Genomic DNA, 23460 nt, shown 5'->3' with positions numbered 1-23460 from the left:
ACAATCCCCTGTCACCAAAGTCCATCACCAAGTACAGTAGACCCTTGAACGACACAGGGGTTGGGGCACTGACCCTCCATGCAGTGGAAAATGTTCATAGCTTTTGTCTCTCCCAAAACTAAACTACGAATAGCCTAATGTTGACTAGAAGCCTTACCAAGAACATAAATAGTTGATTAGCACATATTTTGCACATGTATTATTTACTGTATTCTTATGATAAGGTAAGCTAGAAAAAAAATGGTATTAAGAAAGTCATAAGGAAGAGAAAATAAATTTATAATAATGTATTGTAAAAAGTCTGCATATAAGTGGACCCATGCAACTCAAACCGCTGCTGTTCAAAGTGTTCAAATGCACACTTTCATGGTTTTCTTTTTTTTTTTTTTTTTGGAGGGAGGAGAGGGTAACATCTTTATTGACATACACTTACTATACTTGTGTGAGGCAAACATGTTAACCACTACACTAGGGAAACCCTACCTCATATACCATGTGATTCACCCATTTAAAGTATACAACTCAGGGGCACGTGGGTGGCTCAGTTGGTTAAGCATCTGACTTTGGCTCAGGTCATGATATCATGGCTCGTGGGTTCGAGCCCCACTTCGGGCTCTGTGATGACAGCTCGGAGCCTGGAGCCTGCTTCCGATTCTGTGCCTCCCTCTCTCTCTGCCCCTCCCCCACTCACATTCTGTCTGTCTCTTTCTCTCAAAGATAAATAAACATTAAGAAAAATTTAAAGTATACAACTCAGTGTATTTTGATATAAACACAGAGTTGTGCAACCATCCCCTCAATCAATTTTATAATGTTTTCATTAGAAAGAAAGAAATCCCACCTCCCAGTCTCTTTGCAGCCACAGGTAACCACTAGTCTACCTTCCTTCTTTCTTTCTTTCTTTTTTTTTTTTCTTCTTGAAAAGATTTTATTTTTAAGTAATTCCTGCAGCCAACGTGGGGCTCGAACTTACAACCCCAAGATCAAGAGTCGCATGCTTTACCCACTGAGCCAGCCAGGCACCCCTAGTGTACCTTGTTTCTATAGAGACCTGCTTATTATGGGCATTCGTATAAATGGAATCATACAATCTGAGTCCTTTTGTGACTGCCTTCTTTCACTTAGCGTATTGTTTGGGTTCACCCACGTTGTAACAGGTGTCGGAACATCATTCCTTTCAGTTTGAGGGGGAATGTGATGGAGCTCCAGTGGGTGGAGCATACCTCCAGCCAACGGGGTCAGGGTGGCACTGAGGGTGGTAGCTTAGTTTCCATTGTCTAATTGCAACATTGCGAGGCCCTTTGTCTGACATTTGCCTTCTTTTAAAGAACTTTGTCTTCCTCACACATAAAAGAAAATAGTTTTGTTACAGATTTGTGCCTTGAAACAAACAAGATTTGAATACCTGTCAGAAGGACTCCATTCATTTATTCCTTCTTTTTTTGTTTTAATTTTTTTAATGTTTATTTATTTTTTGAGAGACCGAGAGCATGAGCAGGGGAGGGGCAGAGAGAGAGGGAGTCACAGAATCTGCAGCAGGCTCCAGGCTCCGAGCTGTCAGCACAGAGCCCGACAATGGGGCTCAAACTCACGAACCACAAGATCAAGACCTGAGCCGAAGTCGGACGCTCAACCGACTAAGCCACCTGGGCGCCCCTTCGTTTATTCCCTCTTAACCAGGAAGCGGACTTTTGCTTTTTATCTCTACCTAATTCTTAATATTCATAAACCAGAAAGAAGAAGAGAATGCTGTTTTTTACCCAACGTGTTGAGTCCTTTTGATATTTCTCTGTGTAATTTTTTAGTTATATCAGAAAACTAGAAGGTGGCTGGAATACTTGTATAAACCAGCATGGATTCAAACAATTGTGTTGTGAGGTCTTCGTGGAGATCCCTCCTACAGCAAGCATCACATACTGTTAGGAAGATTGATGGGTGCCAACAAAACCATTTGAATTATTTTATTTATCTAAAATTAAAGTGCATATAGAGATAAAGGGCCTATTTCAGCTCTGATAGTCTGAGGCTGCTGCCTTTTTCTGCTTCTGCCTAGCAATGCCGTTAGAAATCCTAACATAGGGTACTGCTAATGGAATCTGTGTCACGACAGTTGTACAACTTTCCAGCAATGGCCCATGTGTGACAGAATACACAAAACAAGAAGGCGTGTGTCTCCTTTCAGATGAAAGGTTTGAAGGATTCTTGCAGTTTCTTGGAGACAAGCAATTTCAGTTTCTTAAATCAGCTTTAATAAAAATTAAGCTTTAATCCAATATAAATTATTTTTTCCTCTCTCTTTTGCAGAAATATTTCTGGACTACTAAGAGATAGTACAGTTGACTCTTGAATAACATGGGTTTGAACCGTGTGGGTCCACTTATGTGTGGATTTTTTTCAAGAAATATAGTGCAACACCATAAATGTATTTTCTCTTATGATTTTCTCAATAACATTGTCTTTTCTCCAGCTTACTTTATTGTAAAAAGACAGTATATAATACACATAACATACAAAATGTGTGTTAATTGACTGATTACACATAATATTAACATAATATCGGTAAGGCTTCCGGTCAAGTTTTTGAGGAGTCACAACTTCCATGTGGATTTTTTACTGTGCACGGTGTCGGCACCCCTAAATCCTGTGTTGTTCAAGGATCAGCTGTTATAGATCGATAATATAAAGTCAAGATTCAAACTGAAAATGGAGCTTATTTAAAATTGTTTAGCTGCTTATAGCCCATCCTCTACCAGAATAGGGGGCCTCCTTAACCTACGTCCTCAGCAAATCCCTAAAAGTTAATAAATTATTGAATTCTGTTAAATGTATTCACTGGCTCAAGCCTAGGTTATGAGCTCACCTGGTGGCCATGCAAAAAGATTTAGAATTGAACATTTCTAGTTTCTGAGAAGGCAGGGTTTTGGTTCTATTTCCTTCGGTTTTAAAACAAATTCACGAAGGGGCACCTGGGTGGCTCAGTCGGTTAAGTGTCCGACCGGCTCAGGTCATGATCTCGCAGTTTGTGGGTTCGAGCCTCACGCTGGGCTCTGTGCTGACAGCTCTGGAGCCTGCTTCAAATTCTGTGTCTCCCTCTCTCTCTGCCCCTCCCCTGCTTGTGCTCTGTCTCTCTCTCTCTCTCTCTCTCTCTCTCTGTCTCTCAAAAATAAACATTTAAAAAATAATGAAATAAAATAAAATAAGATCATGGCATCAAATAGTGGAGTGTTCGTGGGTTAAGATAACAGAGAAATGTAGCAAAGGGATGAATCAGAAAGAGTCCCCAGGCTTCAGTGAACCCAACCACCTGCAAGCCCATAATGCAAGTTCCATTGTCTTGAGCATTCATATATGAGATACACTACTTTCTGAGTCTTTATTTTCTTTTCCGTCAAAGCAGGGGTGCTGTGTATGTGTGTCTCCATGTGTGTGTTTGTACATACCTACGTACATGGGTTTGTGTGGAGAGAGATCCGACTTGAGCGCCGTTCTACTGAAGACCGCGCAGTCCGCTTGTTACGCGTACCCCGTGCTGTGAAAAACTTGGCGGGAGCGCACTTTGTGGAAGCCTTTTACATCGGTGGCAAGGTTCTGTGTTATCTGAGAAACAGTAGAAACTGACAGAAAGACTGGTGTGTAAGGTATATGCACAGGGGAGCCATGTGGACATGGTGGTGAGCGTTGGGTCCCAAGTTTTTACATTTCCTGCTGTCCCTGGTTTTCAGTGGGCGTAACGGTAACATTTTCATTACGACAGTGGGGAGTTTACTTTCTTGATGTTAAGGAGCTGTCTGATTTAAAGACTTTAATTTTTAAAAAAAGGCTTTTTCATGTTCAGTTTTCAGAGAGAGAGAGAGAGAGACAGAGTGCGAGTGGGGAAGGGGCAGAAAGAGAGAGGGAGACACAGAATCCAAAGCGGGCTCCAGAGCTGTCAGCACAGAGCCCAACGCAGGGCTCAAACCCACGAACCGTGAGATCACGACCTGAGCCGAAGTCAGACGCTTAACCGACTGAGCCACCCAGGCGCCCCTGATTTAAGGACTTTGTCTGCTGACCAGTGTGCTATGCTGGCAGAGTTTGAACGGGGATGAGAGAAGCTTCCACACCCACCTCGCGCCCGGTTGCTCAGATGGAAGCTGCTTACCCGTCTAGAAAGCTTGTGCTTTCTGAGTGGGAATCGGCGGGGAATCTGGCAGAAGGAGAGGGAGGCAGATAGAAAGCACCAGTGTGCTTCCAAGGTTCACGAACCGCTTGAATAGCAGCTTTATTTGGAGAGCCGCGAACATTCGGGGTCGATAGACCACACGCGTGCATTTCATCTGAAGGGTTAGCAATTAGACTGCAGAGGAACTGCCTGCTCTTTACTGGGAGTGAAATAACGAAGCCAGAAGAAAGGATTCTGATTAGCTTCGTGAAGTCCATTGTGGCTTCCATTTTGCTGATGGTGACAGAAAAGCTTCCCTTCCCCCATTTTCCTTCAGGGTCTTTCTTCCCACAGCACTGAAGCCTCCGAGGCTGATGCAAGTAGCTGGTTGCCTCCATGGCCAGGCGGACAACAGAGAGATTTCTCCCACCTTCCTCTGCACCCCGAGGCTCCACGGGGAGCAGACAAGACGGGAATGCATGCCTGGCCCTGGCTCACCTTGCTGCAAACACATCTCAGTGGGGAAACAGCAACTTGGCTGGTTTGCTCTGGGCACCTCAGATGTATTATTTGTTTCATCAGCCATCAATTTCCGGAGGCAAAGGCTTACAACACCGCTTGGAAAATGGAATCATGGAGAGGCTGTGTGGTGGGACCCGGCCTTTTCGGGGAGTTGCCTGGTCCTGGCATCCCCATCCTGTTTGTTCAGACAGGGAGAGTTTTGAGCGGCCCGGCTGAGAGAGCTGACATACAGCACCGTAATTTATACCATCTATCTCTTTCTGGAGCTTGGGCCTCTGGCAAATTGCATGTCTTTGTGTTGGATTAGTTTGGAATTTAATCATGCATTATTTTCCCTCCCAATTAAATTATTTATATATTTGATTAACGTTTTCACTGCAAGGAAGCCAAATGTTCAATGAAACCACAAATAAACACATGCCCATTGAATTTCAGGCCAGCTTCACATGGGATCATTCTGTCTGTGGAATGTTAAGAATTCACTCTGTATAGCCTTCTTAGCTACCTGGGATTTTGGTGAGCAAAATCCACCCCATCCTAGGATCACGATGCAGGGGGAGTCTGTCTGGCCTAGGTCCCTCCCTTGTTTAGCCTAGGATCCTGGCTTTTTTCCTTCCCATGGCTTTTTCTTTGCCCTGCACTGAAACCTCCCTCCCTCTAATTTTACTTCCTCAGGCTTGAGAGCCAGCCTGACCAAGAAAGTCATGGCTCTGGGGCACCTGGGTGACTCAGTCGATTAAGCGTCTGACTCCTGATTCTGGCTCAGGTCATGATCTCACAGTTCATGAGTTCGAGCCCCGCATCAGGCTCTGTACTAACAGCACAGGCCCTGCTTGGGATTCTTGCTCTCCCTCTTCCTTCCCCTCCCCTGCTCATACTCTTGCTCTCAAAATAAAGAAAACTTTTAAAAGAATGTCATGGGCTCTGCTAGTCCAAGGAAGAGACTGAAATCACCTAATCAGGGGTGAGCAGACCAATGGCCCACAGGTAAGGTCTGGCCCACTGCATGATTTTGCACAGCCCTTGAGCTAAGAATGGTTTTTACAGTTTTAAATGGTTGAAAAAAAATATTTTTTAATGTTTTATTTGTTTTTGAGAGCAAGAGCACGGCAGGGGTGGGAGGTGGAACAGAGGATCTGAAGTGGGCTCTGTGCTGACAGCAGTGAGTCAGATACGGGGTTCAAACTCATGAACCATGAGATCACGACCTGAGCCGAAGTCAGGCGCTCAACCAACTGAGCCACCCAGGCGCCCCTTGAAAAAAATTTTAAGAATATTTCTTGACATGTGAACTGCTCAGTGTCAAGGATAAACAGCTGTACCTGTTCACTTACACGTTGTCTGTGGCCATTCGCCTAAAACAGCGACAGAGTTTGAGTGCCTACAAACTTCTGACCACCAAAGCCTAAAATAGATTACTGTCTGGCTTTTTACAGATAATGTTTGCCGACACCTGATCTCTGGTTCATCACCAAGATTTAACAGACAAGAAAACCAAGGTTCAAGTGGGAGAACTGAGCTGTCCAAAGGTACACAGCTCATCAGAAATTGATCTGGGAGGCATTTTCCGATGCCCGCCCCGCACTCTTCCCACTGTAGCATAGGGTCCGCCCTAAGATGAGCCCTCCTGTGGACACTCACCACAGAGGCCAAAGCAGCTTGGGAAAGAAATGTAAATATTTAGGACCCATGGACATGTAAAATCTATGATTTCTTAGAATTTGAATTTTCACTTGAAATCTAGGGCCAGGAAATGTATTCAGCTTAAAATGTATTTGAGCTGCCCAAGTAGGCAGAAGGATGCATCCGTATTTCTGTAGAGTAATTGATTACGTCCTGTGCTCAGCACTTGGACCTGGGCCCTGCCGGCTGAGGTGGTAGGATCTCATTTCAAGAAAAATAACTTGTGGTCTCACTCCAAGTTTTCACTCGAGCAGTTTCAGCAAATTATAAAAGCATATGAGATGGAACTCAGGTCTCCTGTACAGGGACCAAGAAGGAAAATCCCCAAGATGCTAACCTTTGGGAAAGTGAGGTCGCTCCTACTTCCTGGTGCAGATTCTTCTGCGTCCCTCCCCATGTGGGGATCCAATGGCTGATCTCCATGGGATCCCCGGGTTAGAGATCATCCCAGAGGCCAAGATCGATGAGAGTTGTTGAGGTATAAATAGAAAAGGGGATCTTTTAGTCACTGTGCTCTCCGGCTCCTTGTCAGTTCTCTCTTCCAGCTTTGCAGCGGGTCCCTCCACACCTTTGTAGACCGCTGCTGTGACTTCCCAGCCTTCCGGTTTAAACCTCTCCTTCAGAGCCTTCCATCTCTTGGCATGCACTTGAGGGGGCTGCTGGGGTGTTGGCTTCTCCTCAGTTACCTCACCCAGAGGCACAGACCCCTTCCCTCTCCTCCTAGAGTCTCTGACTTCACTGGCCACCCTTGATGCCTCCCCTGTTGCTCATTCCAGCTCCCCGCCCCGAGTAAGGCCTGTTAACCTTAGTACTCTGTCCTTGGGGGCAGGCATCCAAGTGCTGCTCTCTGGACGTACGTTCTGTCCAAGGTTGTATCCTGCAGTTGTGCTGCTGGTGATCTGACCCAGCACTCTGCATCCCAAGTGGGCCCAAGCTCGCCTACCTCAGCGGCATCCTCCCAGGCCATGGAAACTCTTACCTTCTTACCGCACCACGCAGTGGCAGTGCTGGAAGCTTCCTGTGTCTGCTAGACCCATCCACCCATCCTCTCCTGCCACGCATGTTCCTCACACTATTCTTCAAAGGAACCAGGTTCTGTCCCACAGGTCTCACTTTTCTGCCGTGCTGACCCTTTCTCCCCACCCCGTTCCTGATCTGCACACCTGGCTGGTCTCTGCCCCTCGCTTAGGTCCTGCCACGTCATTGAAGAAACTCACCCTGCTCTTTGGACACAAATTTGAGACCCCCTGTTAATTATTTTTAGAAAACACTGTTACTTCCTTTCATAACACTGATCACAACTATAATTATATGGTAATTTAAGCCATTATCTGCTTGGCTCCGGTAGACTGTCATTTCCTTAGGGCAGGAAGCATGTCTGTCTGATTCCCCGGCACAGGGCCTGGTGTGGAGTGGATCCGAGTACATACAGCCCCAGTACACGCATGAGAGACCAGTAAAACGTTGCAATCGCAGATCGTACAGGAAAGTTTGTTAATTGATGAGAAAAAGTGTTTCTAGAAAACTTGAGACTCAGCTTAAATGCAGCATCCACTCAGAAAACTCTGATTTTCCAGCTCATGCTCAGGTAGCCCCACGCGTCTCCCCTCGGAGACCTGGGAGTCTTGGGTAACAAGCACTCAGTTCTCTCCAGGAAGTGTACATGCAAAATAGAGTGAACTCACCTTGTATTCACTTACTCCACCCGGCAGGGTAGAGCTCACATCTGCATAGCATTCAAATCCTTTTGAATTCTTGAGAGTGTGTTATCCTCAAGTAATAGAACCCTTTACTTGCAGTCATGTTGTATGGATACCAGGTGAAATGAAGCTGAGTTAGATCAGCAGGAGCATCAAGTTCAAGCTCTTCTGTCCAGCGAAAGTTCAGTGTGCACATGAGTCCGAATCAATTCAGCAAGTATTTACCGAGGACCTACCAGGTGCCAGGGACACTGGTCTGTTGCTGAGAATAAGAAGCTAAAAGATGTGGATCCTGCCCTCCAGGAGGAGGCTCAGCCCTGGTTCTAATTCAGCTTTCCAGCTCAGCCTGCCCCTCTCCTCCTTCCTCCTTCCCCTCCTGTCTCCTTTTTCTTTTTGTGTACCTCAATCCAAGTAGCTTATTTCCAATGGCTTGGGAGAAAGTGAACCAAGAGCAGTGTTTAGGGAATGGATTTGTGTGATCAGCAGCTGTTTCCCCTGGAAAGGAGAGTTTGCAGAGCCCTTGTGTGTTCCATGGGCTTAAAGGCTGGGCTCTGGCATACCTCGGGACAGTCCTGGCTGATAGGTGTGGGCCGCAAAGATGCGCTTGAAGCATAAATTTGAAGATTGCATGGTGTCCCCTGTCCAGCACCTCTGTTCTCCTCATACCCTCATATACATAACTTTTAAGAAATGCTAGTACTTAGGATAGTTGGCTTTTCAGAGGACACCCACGTCTGTGTGTCCTGGGTTGCTACACCCTTGGGGACCCAAGTGACTCTGTGTGGTTTCCTTGTGGCTTGCAGCGCTTCTGAGAGGACCCTGGTTGTCTCCCGCTGTGTTCTGCTCAGTCACCCACTCTCCTCGGTTCTTCCACCTTCCCGACAGCTGCTCAACTCTCTGACAGAGAGTTCACAGCAACTGCCTTTCTCTGCCCGCACCCATTTTTCAACTCCAGAAAGTGGGACCAACGTCATTTGTTCTAGCGGGCCGCCTCCTGGAGGAACAGAGAAAGGCCGACTGAGGGTGGCATCTTGCCCTCAGGCCCCTGGAGACCACTCATTCAGGAGCCGGAGCCTAAGCAAGAAAGTAATTAAGTGTTCTGTCACAGCACACAGTGCATGGAACCCAAAGGGAGCGTTCTCTCATTGAACAGAGTCATTTGTGGGGGGTTTCCGTGGATGTTTCAGAAAGGGCTTGCAAGAGCCTTAAATGAAGGCAACCAGAGAATAATTCTCTGGGGTAGCCAGAGAATAAAAGCAACAGATTCCACCCAGGACCCAGCTTTCCTCACTAACCCATAACTGGACACTTAAATCACATCATCATCTTATTTAAATTGACTTAAATGGGATCCTAGTTGAGAACTTTCTCTGCCTCTGGTGCTTCCTTAGGTTTCCTGGGTCTTGGGGTGTGAATCCAGGGAGCCTAACATTATTTGAAAACTTTGAATTGCTAAGGAGTTCAGGGAAATTTATCTTCATATTAAAAACCAAGTTAATAGAATTACATAGAGCTGGAAAGAACCTTAGCACTTAGGGAAGCCATCCCTTTATTTTGTCCCTGAGGAAGGCTAGGATCCTGAGACTAAAGCATTTTGTTGCTCCCTGGTTCTCTTCAGTATCTAGTTCGTTTGTCTGTGATTATTACCCAAGGAGAAAAAAACCCCACAAATTGGAACTAAAGTGTAGTTTGAAAAGGTGCTTTGGTTTTTTGCTGGCCCTTTATGCAGAATCAGGTGTGCACACACACACGTGTGTTCGTGTTCCCGTTCTCTGCAGTCTCAGCCACAGCGCTAATCCGGGACCCAGAGCGCGTGTGAGCTGGGGAGCACCCAGCTGCTCTGTCGACCATGAGACCCCCCACTTTGCAGAGGCCCAGCGAGGATGTGCGGGTCACCTCATTTCACAATCCCCCCCCCCACCTTCAGAGGCATTTCTGGGACACCCAGCTTCCTCCGAACAGGGAGACTCCTGCTACTTAGAAATGAAGCGTGCACAGATTTATTTAAGAAACATACCAACTGACACAAAATCACTTGTATATAAAATTGTCTTATGTTCCTTAGGGCCTCCGGTTGGGGCACTTTCTGTGCCCCCTTCTGTAGCCTTCAGAAAGGAGTCCTGCATTGCTCTCTCCCTTTCTTTTTTTTCCAACCCCCAGCATATAAATAATGACCATATTCATGGTGAGAAGAAGGAATTTGTGTGCCGATGGTTGGATTGCTCGAGAGAGCAGAAGCCCTTCAAAGCCCAGTACATGCTGGTGGTGCACATGAGGAGACACACGGGGGAGAAGCCTCACAAATGCACTGTAAGTGTGCGGCACAGGCTGCTGGCTTGGGGCCATCTGGCACTAGTGCGTGTCAGGTTGGGGTTCAGGGTCACCCGCGGGCCTCTACATGCTATGCTGATGAACCAAGCTGAGGGGGGTGCGGCTGGGTGGCTGGAGGCACGGGGGTCTGTGTTGAACGCCGGTAGTTCTGAGAAGGGGTTCTGAAATGGGGGGGATTGCCAGAAGTGGAGAGCAACAGCCACGTTTTGGGGGACAGTAGAAGTCGTCTGCGCTGTCCAACAAGGTGGCCATGAGCCACATGTGCCTCTTGGGTGCTTTTGAGACTTGTCCAGAGCAACCAAGGAACTGATAATTTTTTAATTTAAAAATTTTTTTAATGTTTATTTTTGAGAGAGAGAGAGGCGGGGGAGGGGCGGAGAGAGAGGGAGACCCAGAATCCAAAGGCAGGTTCCAGGCTCTGAGCCATCAGCACAGAGCCCAACGCAGGGCTTGAACTCACCGACCGTGAGATCATGACCTGAGCTGAAGTTGGACGTTTAACCGACTGAGCCACCCAGGTGCCCCTTAATTTAATTTAATTTAATTTAATTTAATTTAATTTAAAGAACGGTAAATATAAAGTCAGCCTCTGCTGGCAAGCAGCTAGCACATCAGATAGCACAGCTGTGCGGAGTGGCAAGTGGGCAGCAGTGGCTGGGACGCCCTCGCAGGCACTGGGAATAAGCATGTGACCACCACGCCGGCCCCAGCACAAATGCCCATCACGCTGGAGGACTCGGAGGGCAGAAGGAGGTACAAGCCTGGACTTGAAACACTTGAGTTCACTTTTAAAAGTATAACCCAGATGACTTGAGAGTTTTTCTTTGCCTTCCTAGTCTGTCCCCATGGCCTGGTATCGACCCGCAGGGTGGCTGGGACTCAGCCTCTTTCCCTGAGGTGCCTCCAAACACATGGGCACTGCTCAGCCCTGCACTTTACATCTTAAAGGCCCTTTACAAACATGATCAAATTCCGTGCCTTTGTATGGACACAAAGCCATATTAGTGAACTTTGTGCTGAATCTAAAATCAGTGGGAATTTGAGGAGATCAGTGAGCAGATAATGAAACCCATTGTGCACATTGAGTGGTCTATTAAAAAAAAAAAAAAAAGACCTCCAGGACTTTTACTAGCCCCGAAAATGCAGTCTCTTGAACTGCACTGAGCCCCATCTGAATCCCAATAAATGCAGAGTTTAGTGGACTTTTGTTCCTCGGTTTTGAAAAGCTGCTGACCCTCCAGACGTCAGTCTTTCATCAACTCTGAGGGACTGTTGGGCATTAGCCGGGACTGTGTGGAGTAATGCAGATTTACCTGTTGTCCCCAGTTTGAAGGTTGCACAAAGGCCTACTCGAGACTAGAAAACTTGAAAACGCACTTGAGATCCCACACTGGAGAGAAACCGTACGTCTGTGAGCACGAAGGTTGCAACAAGGCTTTCTCAAATGCCTCCGATCGCGCCAAGCACCAAAACAGGACGCATTCCAATGAGGTGAGGCTCCTCCACGAGACATTCTTTGGGCCCAGAGCTCGTGGTGCAAACAAAGAGCCCTCGTGGGCAATGCACACGGAGGGGAGGCCCATCCCATCTGATTTCCTGTCTGCCATCCCCAGCATGAGCGTGCACTGGCTGCGGCTGCAGGTGGGGGCCCGGAGCCTCAGAGGTAGGGGCTGAAAAGGGGCCTGGTTTGCCGCGGAATGCAGATCAGGAGGGAACTTCAAACCCCTGACTAGTCTCACGTTGTTCAGAACTGCCACCTACTGGTCAAACAGTCGGAGCATTTAACTGTGGCATTGCTACCGCTTGCTCCGCCTGGAATAGCACGGATCCATGCAGAGGACGACCCTGTAAGCACCCAGGATAGATCAGAAGCAGTGTGCTGACAGCTGATAGCTTACTGCTAAGACAGCCACTTTTGTTTGCTTTCTCCAGGTGGTATCTTTAAATGCATTATATCCAAAAAGACTTTCACAGGGCAACCAGCCTTGGCTAAACAGGATTTCCAGACATTCTCAATTCCAGAGGATCTTGGGAGAGCTATTCTCAGCAAGCCAGAATGGTTGCTGGTCAGTCATTTAAGACCGCATATTGAATAAAAGCCCCATGGTTAATGGGTGGTTCCTGCTGTGTTGCTGTTATTTGTAGGTACTTATCCCCCCAAAATGTCAGAAGGAGCGTAAGAATGAAAATGATTCCAAACTATTTTGCTTATGTTCTGGTTTTTTTTTAATTTTTATTCATTTTTGAGAGAGACAGAGCATGAGCAGGGAAGGGGCAGAGAGAGAGAGGAGACACAGAAACCGAAGCAGGCTCCGGGTTCTGAGCTGTCAGCACAAAGCCCGATGCAGGGCTTGAACCCATGAACCGTGAGATCATGACCTGAGCCCAAGTCGGACCCTTATCCCGCTGAGCCGCCCGGGTGCCCCTGTTTTGCCTGTGTTTTAATGCATGTCTACCTGTAGGCCTCCAGCTTCTATTTGAAGGTCTAGCTCAAGTTCTGACTTGTCTGTGATGCCTTCTCTTGAATGAATCCAGAGATGAACAAAAAAGCTCTTCACGTTTTGGGTAAAAATGCGATGGCTGGCCAGAATTTGTCAACAGGAGACATCGTTCTGCCCCGCTAAGCACGTCATCAGTGTGGTTGCAGTGTGTGAGAGAGGAGCATTTGACCTTTCAGCTCAGGGACCATTGGCTTTAAGGTCCTTGCCAAATGTCCCTTCAGCTTAAGGGACAGAGCAAAAACATCTCTGAAGAGATTAACGACACTTTTTTTTTTTTTAAGTTTATCTCTTTATTTTGAGAGAGAGGGAGAAAGAGTACGAGCAGGGGAACAGCAGAGAGAAAGGGACAGAGAGAATCCCATGCAGGCTCTGCAGTGTCAGCACAGAGTCCGATGCATACCGCGAGATCATGACCTGAGCAGAAATCAAGAATCAGACGCTTAACCCCCTGAGCCACCCAACCGTCCCCCACACTTTCTTAAAAGCACACTCACACTGAAGCTCATATGTACAGGTTCACATGTGTGAACTCTTTTTGAAAGGGTCATGGTGGACTAAGGAGATTGCATCCTTTGGAATCTCATTATTAGTCAACTGTTTGAGGATGCTTTGGGGGAGATCCCACATACCCATATTTTCACGTCAAAAATGCTTTTACAGGGGCACCTGGGTGGCTCAGTTGGTTGGGCACCCGACTCTGCTCAGGTCGTGATTTCCCAGTTCGTGGGTTCAAGCTCAGCATCAGGCTGTGTGCTGACAACTCAGAGCCCGGAGCCTGCTTCGGATTCTGTGTCTCCCTCTCTCTCTCTGCCCCTCCCCCGCTCATGCTCTGTCTCTCTCTGTGTCTCTCAAATATAAACGAAGGAAAATATTTTAAAACATAATAAAAAAGCTTTTACTACCCGTACTTCTTGTAGTGTCACCTACTGTACTTGTTTTGTGAGAACCTCTAGGGAGTCTAGGCGAATCCATAGAGACAGAAAGCAGGTAAGTGGTTGCCAGAGGCTGAGGGGAAGGGAATAGGGTAAGGATTTCTTTTGGGGATGATGAAAACATCCTAGAATTTGATTGATAGTAGTGACAGTTGCACAAGATTGCGGATGTACAAAATGCCACTGCACTGTGCAATTTCGAAGTGTTCTTTTAATGGTGTGTGAATTATATCTCAGTTTAAAATGTTTTAGGGAATGCGATTAACTTAGGATTAAATTAAAATACTTAACTGCATTCCATATATATATATATATATATATATATGCACAATTATGACTAGAAATTTAGAAGACATTCATTCCTATAGTATATAGGCCCAGGGCCCAGGGCCCACCCCTGTTCTTATGGAGAAATTGGGGCAGTGAGTGTGTTAAGATTAGTGGTATGCACATGTACAAACATACTTACTCAGCTTTGTGTCTTTCTTATGGACCTAAAATATGTGCCCCGCAGTTTGCTATGCTTAAATGCATTACAGCTAAGCTTGTACACTTCTGTGAGGTAAAGAGTGCGATGCTGTATGAAAGTTTATCCATTAGGAGAGTAATAGATACCTCGGTCAGTCCTCTCTTTCACCAGGGTGGAACAGTTTATCTAAAATAAATTAACAGCCTTGAGCATGAAAGGCTTGGGCCTTCCGAATGATGGACATTTTCACATCCACCAAAATTAAGTTTGTCCAGGAAGTCTAGATTTGTGTCATAAGACGGTCCTAGATAATCCTAGATATCTTCTTTCACTTATTTGCTTTCTTATTTGTACTTTCATTCATTCGCTAAACAAATAGGGAGAGCTAGTTAGGTGACACAGCGCCTTGCTGTTCCACGTTCAGCACAGAATACCGTGGGCTAGAAGCCAGTCTGGCCCTCCCCACCCACCCCCAGGCTGCCTCACCCATGTGGGGCCGTAGCAGTGACCTCTGCCAGGGACCCTTCCTCCAGACCACACAGCTTATGTCTTCCCAAAGCCACACTAAACAAGTTTCCTTGGGGTCTGACTCGGTTGTATCTCCTTCTCCAGAAAGTTCCAATGGCTCCCTCTTACCTTTAGGGAAAGTTTAGACTCCCTGGGCTTGTACCTGCTGTCACTGGGCCCAAGCCTGCCCTTCCAGGCTTGACCTCTTACCTTTGTGGCTGTGAATGGCACTGACAGCCATGCCCCTGTGCACGAAGCAGTCCTGACTCTGGACCTTGGCTTTTCTTTCGCATCCCCTTCCCTAATTTTTATCCCTCAGAATCTTGTTCTTCTTTCAGGACCCAGCTGCAATGCCTCCTCCTAATAAAGTTCTGTTCATTGAGTAATTACTGTGTGCAACACATCAGGGTGAGCATTTCGTGTATGTTGTCCTGTTTAACCCTTACCATGACCCAGTGAGCTGGGCATTATACCCAGATGTAAAAACTTAATAACCGATGCCTCCTCCAATCACCCCAACTGAAAAATGGTTCCCCTGTGTCCACCTCACTCTGTAGCATTCAGAGTTTACCCTGGTGATAATTACATGCTGTCATATTTCTCCTGCGTATTTTATATCCCCTGACATCAACTCCTAGGGTATATAACTTTGTGTTCACAGAGTCTTGCATAGAGTAGGGACCACGAAATGTTTATTGAAAAATCTAGTTGGGTAAATTCTACAAAGTCAAGTACACAAAAGTATCCATGGCTTTCACAAAGTACCTTCGGTTCAGGGGGTCAAAAAGAAGACAGCCATGGCAGAAGTTGAGTTATCTCGGACCATGAGACCGGCAACATTTATCTTCACCTACAGTTCTGTTTCATCTCAGCCATTGATCACAACTGAATTTGGAGGCGAAGCCACGTAATTGGGTTAATGTGTTTTTTCGTTAACGCATTAAGTTTCCTGAACCCGTGTTCTGATGGTTTTTTTTAAGGGGATAGTGTGTATGCTCACACACAAGAGCACATGGATGGGTCCATATGTATTTGTAGGTGCTGTCGGTCCTGGAAGCATAGACTCTTCATTTCTAGCTGTGTCCTCCTTTCCCAACTAACCCATAGTATACACATGCATATATTTATGGGAACAGGAGCTTCTCAGATGCATAGTGCTGGCCTGGCTGTGTGCCCTCCCCCGGCCCAACCCCTCCCTGACACCTGCACCACACATCCCAGTGTTCCCGCTGATGGAACAGCCTGTCACGGCAGTGAGGTGAGCAGGCACAGGGCCGATGTCAGAACACTATAAGGTAATGGCCCTGATCGCTGGAGCCATTCTTCTGTCCCTAATGCATAGAATTTGATGTGCTCGTCTCATTATATATATGCTGCAAATCACACAAGCCTCTGAATAGAAGTAATTCATAGTTAATGGGAATCAATTCTACCCAAAAGAATCGCAAATTTGGAGGTGAAGTCTCTCGGGATAATTTTCGGAGTCTTCACTTACTACATTAGGACATTTCATCGTTTTATGTAGCACTCAGTCTGTTCTTGGGCTTTTAGTGAAAAAGCATCTTTTAGACACATACATTCTTTAAGACAGGACATCTTTTTTAATATAATGGGTACATTACATTAATCATGCTTTTTATGACTATCACTTACTTAATAGCTTACCTTCTGATATACATAGACATCTACTCATATAAGCACTCATGCATATGTTATATTTCAAGCCGGGTAAACAAGATCTCAGTTCTGAGGTTGGTCATGAGTCGGTGACAGTGATTCTGTGATTTCAGTGAATAATTTAGCTATAAGCATCCATATACTTTTTAATGACAGCATTTGTAGGTTTGATCGCTGGCCCACAAAGGAAATGAAATAATTCACAGGCCTCAGTGTTCAAGAGCAAAGCCTAGATCAGGAACCCTCATGTCCAGGACACCATCCAACAGCCCTTCTCAGTTTGTGAGTGAGCTTTCATAGACGGTCTAACAGGGCTTTAGAGCTTTGAAAATCCGAAAGGTTCTGGATATTCAGAGCCCTGTTCATCCCAGACCGTGGTAATGCCACCCAAACGGGCATATTTTAGTGATCTCTAACATTGAAGAGGGGTTGGCAATGTTTTAAAATTATGCCTGTGTATAGAGAGCACATTTCCACAAAGGCTGTAGGGATTTTTTTGGTCTGAGAACCAGGACATCCCTAAGGAATTTCTTCACACAGACCCTCCCCAAGGCATATAGCTTTCTTCTGATTAGGTGACAGGTGTCTTTAAGCCTTCTTCTTAGAAGAAGATGGTGGTCACTACCACCATCTTTTGTTACCATCATCTTCAAATACCTATTGAGTAGCTACCGTGACACAGGATACTTCTTCCTACTCTCAGGATAAATGTTTCCAAGAACATACAGGCAAGTTACGCACTCCTCGCTCTCCTAGCACATTCTCTAAAAGAATAGCCTATTAAAGCTAGATTCACTGACCGGTATTCAGATGGCCTTTATTAAACACTTAGTACGTAGAGGTATTTGAACACGTCACAGCTTTGCGGCAGTGCTTTTGAAGGAATTCAAGATACGGTGTGCACCCATGAGACTGTTGGGCTGGGGCGTTATCCCTTTGATAACCGTCTCTTATTTCGTTCCATGTGGCTTTTGGCAGAAACCGTATGTGTGCAAAATCCCAGGCTGCACTAAGCGCTACACAGACCCCAGTTCCCTCCGGAAGCATGTGAAGACAGTGCATGGCCCAGAGGCTCATGTCACCAAGAAGCAGCGTGGGGACATACATCCTCGGCCTCCCCCACCACGAGATTCCGGCAGCCACTCACAGTCCAGGTCACCTGGCCGGCAGACTCAGGGAGCCCTTGGTGAGCAGAAGGACCTCAGCAACACTACCTCAAAGCGGGAAGAATGCCTCCAAGTGAAAGCAGTCAAGGCAGAGAAGCCCATGGTATGTCATTCACTTTCCTTCTGCTTGACCTCAAGCTACCCTAGGTCGTTCTCAAAAGCCAGCTAGGGCATTAGGAGGGACCAGACTGCCCGGGTCCTCACTGCCCTGGGCTCTCTGATTGAAGAGGTCAGGAGCTCAGAGACCTGGGTTCCTTACTCAAGGTGAATCAGTGTAGAAGAGCTCAGAAAAGAGCATCAAGCTTTGCTAACGGTTAGCTAAATCAATCTGGAGCCAGACCACTTTGTTGTGGCAGGTAGAGAGGCATGACTGTCTACATTTTCAGCAGGGCCATAATGTAGAAAATCATCCATTCTATCTTTCTGGAAACATGTTTTTTGTCTTGTGCTTTGCCCGGGTGACCCTGAGATAAATAAGCCGTGGCCCCCGGTCTTTAGGCACTTACAGTCCAGCAGGGTAGACAGACCAGCAATAGGCAAATATTTACAACTCCATGTGCTGGGTCTTTAACACAAGTCTGCATGAGACCATTCAAGGGGGGAACAAACCACCCGCGCACTTGAGGATGTGACTGGCGAGGCTGAGGGGGTGGCCCTCAAGTTCAGCACTTAGAGAGGGGCAGGGGCAGGGCCGCAGAAACCGTGGGGCCCTGGGAGGATGTGCAGAAGTAAAAACGAGTGAGTATAAGAAAGATTAGATTTTACTGGTGATGGGGAATGACTTGGCACAGCTGGTTTATTTTAGAAAAGCCAGCTTGAGTTCCAGGCTAGGGATTGGCTGGTTTATTTTAGAAAAGCCAGCTTGAGTTCCAGGCTAGGGATTGGCTTGATAGACCAGAGACCATTTCTGCTGTGGTACCTGAACCAAGGAGGCAGAGAGCAAGGGAGGCATTTGAAAGATGTCACAGGGAAAACTCATTCTGGTTTGGTGACTGATGGATGGTTTATGCTACACTCGCAGCTTCTCTCAAACTTCTGTTGGTGATTTTTCTTTATGTATGTGCCATACTGAAACATCTAAAACTTTTTAAAAGATGAGAAAAATGAAAAGAGAAGCTGTCCGAAGAGGTTCAGTACATTTGTATTTGGCAGTGTACCTAATGGAGTCAGCTCTGGGAACGTGTCAGGTTCTGGTCTGGCGCTCTCTGCATATGGAGGAAATGTACCAGGTAGATTTCCTGGTACCAGGAAAGGTACCAGGTACTCCGTGCGCTTAGATTAACAGATGCCTGGAAATGGTCAGGCAGGCATATGTATACTCAGTTTAAGGAAGTGTTTTCTTAAAATGAGGACAGTCCAGCAATCGGGTGGACATCCTGTGAATTCCAGAGTGATATCACTACACAGCAGTACGTATGGGTAAGAAAGAATGCACATTCAGTTCCAGGGTTGACAGAGTGCAGTTGAATGACTGATTGAATTTTAACGACTTACTGAGTTTGTCTTACAAGTTTTAGAAAGCGACATAAAGTCTAGCCAAAAATAATACAAATGAGCTCTCCAGATTTATCATTACTTCCCAGAGGGTAGCTGTATTTTGTTTTTAAAAAGCACCTGAGTCAGAAAAGAAAAAGAAAAGGCACCTTAGTCAAAAGTTGATGTGTGTGTTATGACTCATCACTATAGTTTAAAATTAATTAGTTCACGAGCAGTGTTTTCTATACTCCTTTCTTTCGGGACCACATATCAATTTCCTAAAATAAAGTCCACCTGTACTGTGCAGAACATTCAACAGTTTATCCTCAAGTGTTTAATGAAACAAGGAAAATGAATCTGTAGTCTCCTAGATTATGTCATCGAGAGACAATGATTTATGTTCTTTGGACATCCTACGGACCCAGAGCCTCTCGTACCTTTAATGTACATCCCTAGCCCAAGGAAACTTGTCATCTCCTCTCCAAACACCCATTATTTAAAAAGAAAATTGGTAGAAATAGGAACTTATAGTTATTTGGCTCAGTGACATCTGAGATGCCCCAAGATGTGAACTATTTTATAAAGTAATTAAATCATAGAAACACGGGCTGGAAGGGATCATAGAGATCGAGACGAAGCTCCATATTTTATAGGTAAGGCTAAAAAAAACCAAATTTCCTACTGGGGTTATTGTGTACATACACATGCAAATAGAAGTAGACACCTTCATAAACATTTACTAATGCATATGAGATTTAATTTCTAATGTTCTTTCTTTAAAAACTTGTCTTTGATCATCATGCTATGAATTAAATTCTTTCTTCTTTTTTTCTTATTAACTCCACATCTCTTCTTTGTAATGCTCCTAAATGTCTTGTTCTCACTTCCTAAGGACAGTGGGTAATAAGGTGAGGGAATTTTGGCTTCTCTGCCCTTTTTGTTTTGTGTTCATTTTAACATTTAACTTTTAAGCATTCCATTTTTCTTTTGTTTTTTTTTTTTTGTGCTTTGTGATATCTTTGGTAGTGACCATTACTCAGATCTGTTTCAAACATAGAAGCAATGTGTTTTGAACGTTCAGCATGTGGAAATGTGGAGTTAGATGGTGAAACTCATCGTTTTATTTGTCTAGGCTTTCATAATAAATCACACTGGGGCCGACCAAGCAGATGTTCGCAAAGACTATTTAATTATCAGATTGACACATGTAAATTCATTCTTGGACCAGACAGGTACCTCCCTCTTTGAGGACGATCTGTATACATTTGCTGTTAGCAAGTTAATCTGTATTTAAATGTCTGAGCTCCTCTGAGCAGCTCTCGTTACAAGCTCATTTGCATCTCCTCCTGTGCCCTGTGGAAGGGAGTCTGCTGTGCGTGTGTACGTACACATCCACACAGATCCACACGCACGCACTCTGAGTGGACAGTCCAAGAGGAAAAGACCAAGAGAACTCTGGATGCTCCAAGTACCTTGAGAAGGAGCAGGTGGCCCGGCACTCCCAAGATTCTGCGGAAGCAAAACTCAAGCGAGGCTTCACGAACTCATGATCCCATTTGTGTGTCTTACTTTGCTCTGCTTGGTTGCCCAGGACAAACTTCGTGTATCACATGGCACTCACTTAGAAAGTGTTCATTTGCTTGGGTGTATGTGCTGTGGTTGCAGAGCGAGTGTTAATGGGTTCTACTGAGAAGCCCTCTGTCTAAAACCCCTTCCCGACGGTACCGTGCAGCCCACCTGGGGCGGTAGGTGTCTGTCACTGAGTGTGTGTGTGTGTGTGTGTGTGTGTGTGTGTGTGTAGTTCTCTCTCCCTGGAGGATTTGCTCTTCTGGCTGCTGTCAGCCTCCAGTTTATAGAGTAATGGTGGAGGAAGGCACTGTGGAAGAATGGAACTAGCCCCCAGCTGGGAGTCTAGGCTGGTCACACCATTGACTTTGTGACTCTGTGACTCTGGTCAGTCACTGAACTTCTCTGAACAAATATCACTTTTCTTATCAACACAAAAGGGGTGATACTGTGTATCAACCAGGGCACCGGTGGGATTTTAGATAGAGCAGACTGCTCCTTGAGGGTCATTTTATATGGTGCTCCCCAGACCTGAGGACAGTCAGCTTTCTGCTCCCCAGCTCCAGGAGCTCCAGGGGGGGCATCCTCTCCCTGACTGAGAATCAGTGGACTAGATCAAGTTTCTGTTTAGTTGCAGAATTGTCTTCCACAGTCCACGCGGTTGGGGGCGGGGAGACGTTGCCTGATTCTCCTAGAGAAATGCCAGGGCACTTTCGATCATTCCCCAGACTCAGATGGCTGTAACTTGCAGCCTTTCAAGCCCCCCACCCCCACCACCCCTCCGGGTACAGCAGAAGCTAAGTGATGGATGTTGTGCCTCCTACAGCTGCCTTTACCCACAGCCTGGTTGGGGTTCTACAGAGCAGTCAAGTACGCACAGAAAGAGGCAGAGGTCACAGAGAGCTTGGGGAACCATCCCTGAATAGCTCAGAGAGGGTCTCGTGTGCTGCTGGTGCTCAGCTTCCACGTATGCTGTAGCCAAGCAGCATGAACCTCTGGGCCAAAGCCACCTGGGATAATAAGACCAGCTGATGCTCTCAGAGCCAATCAGTAAATGTTTCCCAGGTCTTTTTATATTTCGTGCGCTTTCCGGGCCTCACAATTCCCACAACGGTCCCGAAGATAAGGAAGATGTCCCCCTTTTATAAGGGATAAGGAAACTGAGGTTCAGAGTGACCAAGTATTTTGCCCGGAGGATAAAGTCAGGTCGTGCAAGCAGGATTGCACCTGAGGGAGTGTGTTTGCAGAGCTGGCCTCTGGGGCGGGATTCCACAAGTGGAGGTGGTGCCAGTCACACCCCGTGCAGCAAGCCCGGCTTCCATCGCCCCCACTGCACATCCGCCTGGCATTCCATCGGTCTCTGTGGTCGAGGGAGGCCGCCTCCCTTCACCAGCACATAGTTCTTCTCATGCAACCCTCTGAGCTCCCTGCGGGGCTAGGTCTGCACGAGCTCTCATTCCCGGCTCCCTTTCCTTTTTCATCGCGGTGACGTTTCTCTGCTTTCCTCTCGACCCCAGCAGACATCTCAGCCAAGCCCTGGTGGTCAGTCTTCATGCAGCAGCCAACAGTCCCCCATCAGCAACTATTCCAACAGTGGGCTCGAGCTTCCTCTGACCGACGGCGGGGGTGTGGGAGACCTCGGGGCCATCGACGAAACCCCAATCATGGACTCGACCATTTCCACTGCCACCACGGCCCTCGCTTTGCAAGCCAGGAGGAATCCGGCAGGGACCAAATGGATGGAACACGTAAAACTAGAAAGGCTCAAACAAGTGAATGGAATACTGCCACGACTGAACCCCATTCTACCCCCCAAAGCCCCTGCAGTCTCTCCTCTCATAGGAAACGGTGAGTTCCGTGTCCTACCTCACGTCAGCTCAGGGCTGTCTGTTCTTTTCTGTACAAACCAGTGTGAGAGGAACCAGGCTTGATGTGTGTTGGTATGTCCCCTGGTCCTCACATTATACTGTCACCATACGTACGTGTCAGGGTTGCCTTTCTGGGGAGTCCATATTTTAAAAACAGGTAATAAGGGGATGATCCCGAAACAGAAAGTAGCACATAGGATGATAATACTGTGTGCATGACTACCGTTCTGATGGTGAAATTGTAGCTGTTAGACCAGGGTGGGGAGATCCCTGCAACAAAGACATTTGGGGTTAGCATTGCCATCTGGTTTCCAGTCTACAGTTGGGAGTTCCACAGCCACCTTTTTTTTTTTTTTTTAATGTTTATTTATTTTTAAGAGAGACAGAGACAGTATGAGTGGGAGCTGGGCAGAGAGAGTGGGAGCTGGGCAGAGAGAGTGGGAGCTGGGCAGAGAGACAGAGATACAGAAGCCAAAGTAGGTTCCAGCCTCTGAACTGTCAGCACAGAGCGGGATGTGGGGCTGGAACTCATGGACCACGAGATCATGACCTGAGCTGAAGTCAGGCGCTTAACCTACTGAGCCACCCAGGTGGCCCAGTTCAGCAGCCACCTTGATTTGACGTTTCAAGGGAAGCCAGGCAGCCTTTTGCACTGGCAGACCCATGTCAGGTTTCGCTCCTGAGATTGCACTGAATACCGGGGCGTATCCTAAAGGGGGAACCTCCCCACCCACCAGCTCAGGAAGACTCCCCCTTCTCAGGATGTCCGAGGAAGCCCTCCGGTCCATATGACACTCCTGGAATGGCCTTGGCCTTTCCTGTAACCCAGGCACTGTGTGCACATCCCAGGACTCTTCATCTTGCCCTAGACCTCCACGTGTGAAGCCGCTTAACTGATCCAGGGTGATTTTACGGTTTTGT

The 23460-nt window shown here is 46.6% G+C and overlaps 1 protein-coding gene across 5 annotated transcripts in view; it reads left to right on the top strand.

Annotated features, from left to right (window-relative positions):
* The window catches only part of GLI3 (GLI family zinc finger 3), a 277561-nt gene that overhangs the window by 248316 nt on the left and 5785 nt on the right, over positions 1-23460 (top strand). For 4 of the 5 annotated variants that reach the window (XM_053218659.1, XM_027071602.2, XM_027071603.2 and 1 more), the window contains 4 exons: positions 10207-10356; positions 11704-11868; positions 17442-17732; positions 22189-22519. In XM_053218659.1, coding sequence (XP_053074634.1) covers positions 10207-10356; positions 11704-11868; positions 17442-17732; positions 22189-22519 — 937 coding nt within the window. The remainder of the gene's footprint in view (positions 1-10206; positions 10357-11703; positions 11869-17441; positions 17733-22188; positions 22520-23460) is intronic. The other variant, XM_053218660.1, reaches the window with a different exon arrangement.

This window comes from Acinonyx jubatus, chromosome A2, assembly GCF_027475565.1.
Source record: "Acinonyx jubatus isolate Ajub_Pintada_27869175 chromosome A2, VMU_Ajub_asm_v1.0, whole genome shotgun sequence".
In the NCBI taxonomy this organism is placed as follows: Eukaryota; Metazoa; Chordata; class Mammalia; order Carnivora; family Felidae; genus Acinonyx; species Acinonyx jubatus.
This window is presented reverse-complemented; position numbering and strand designations above follow the sequence as displayed.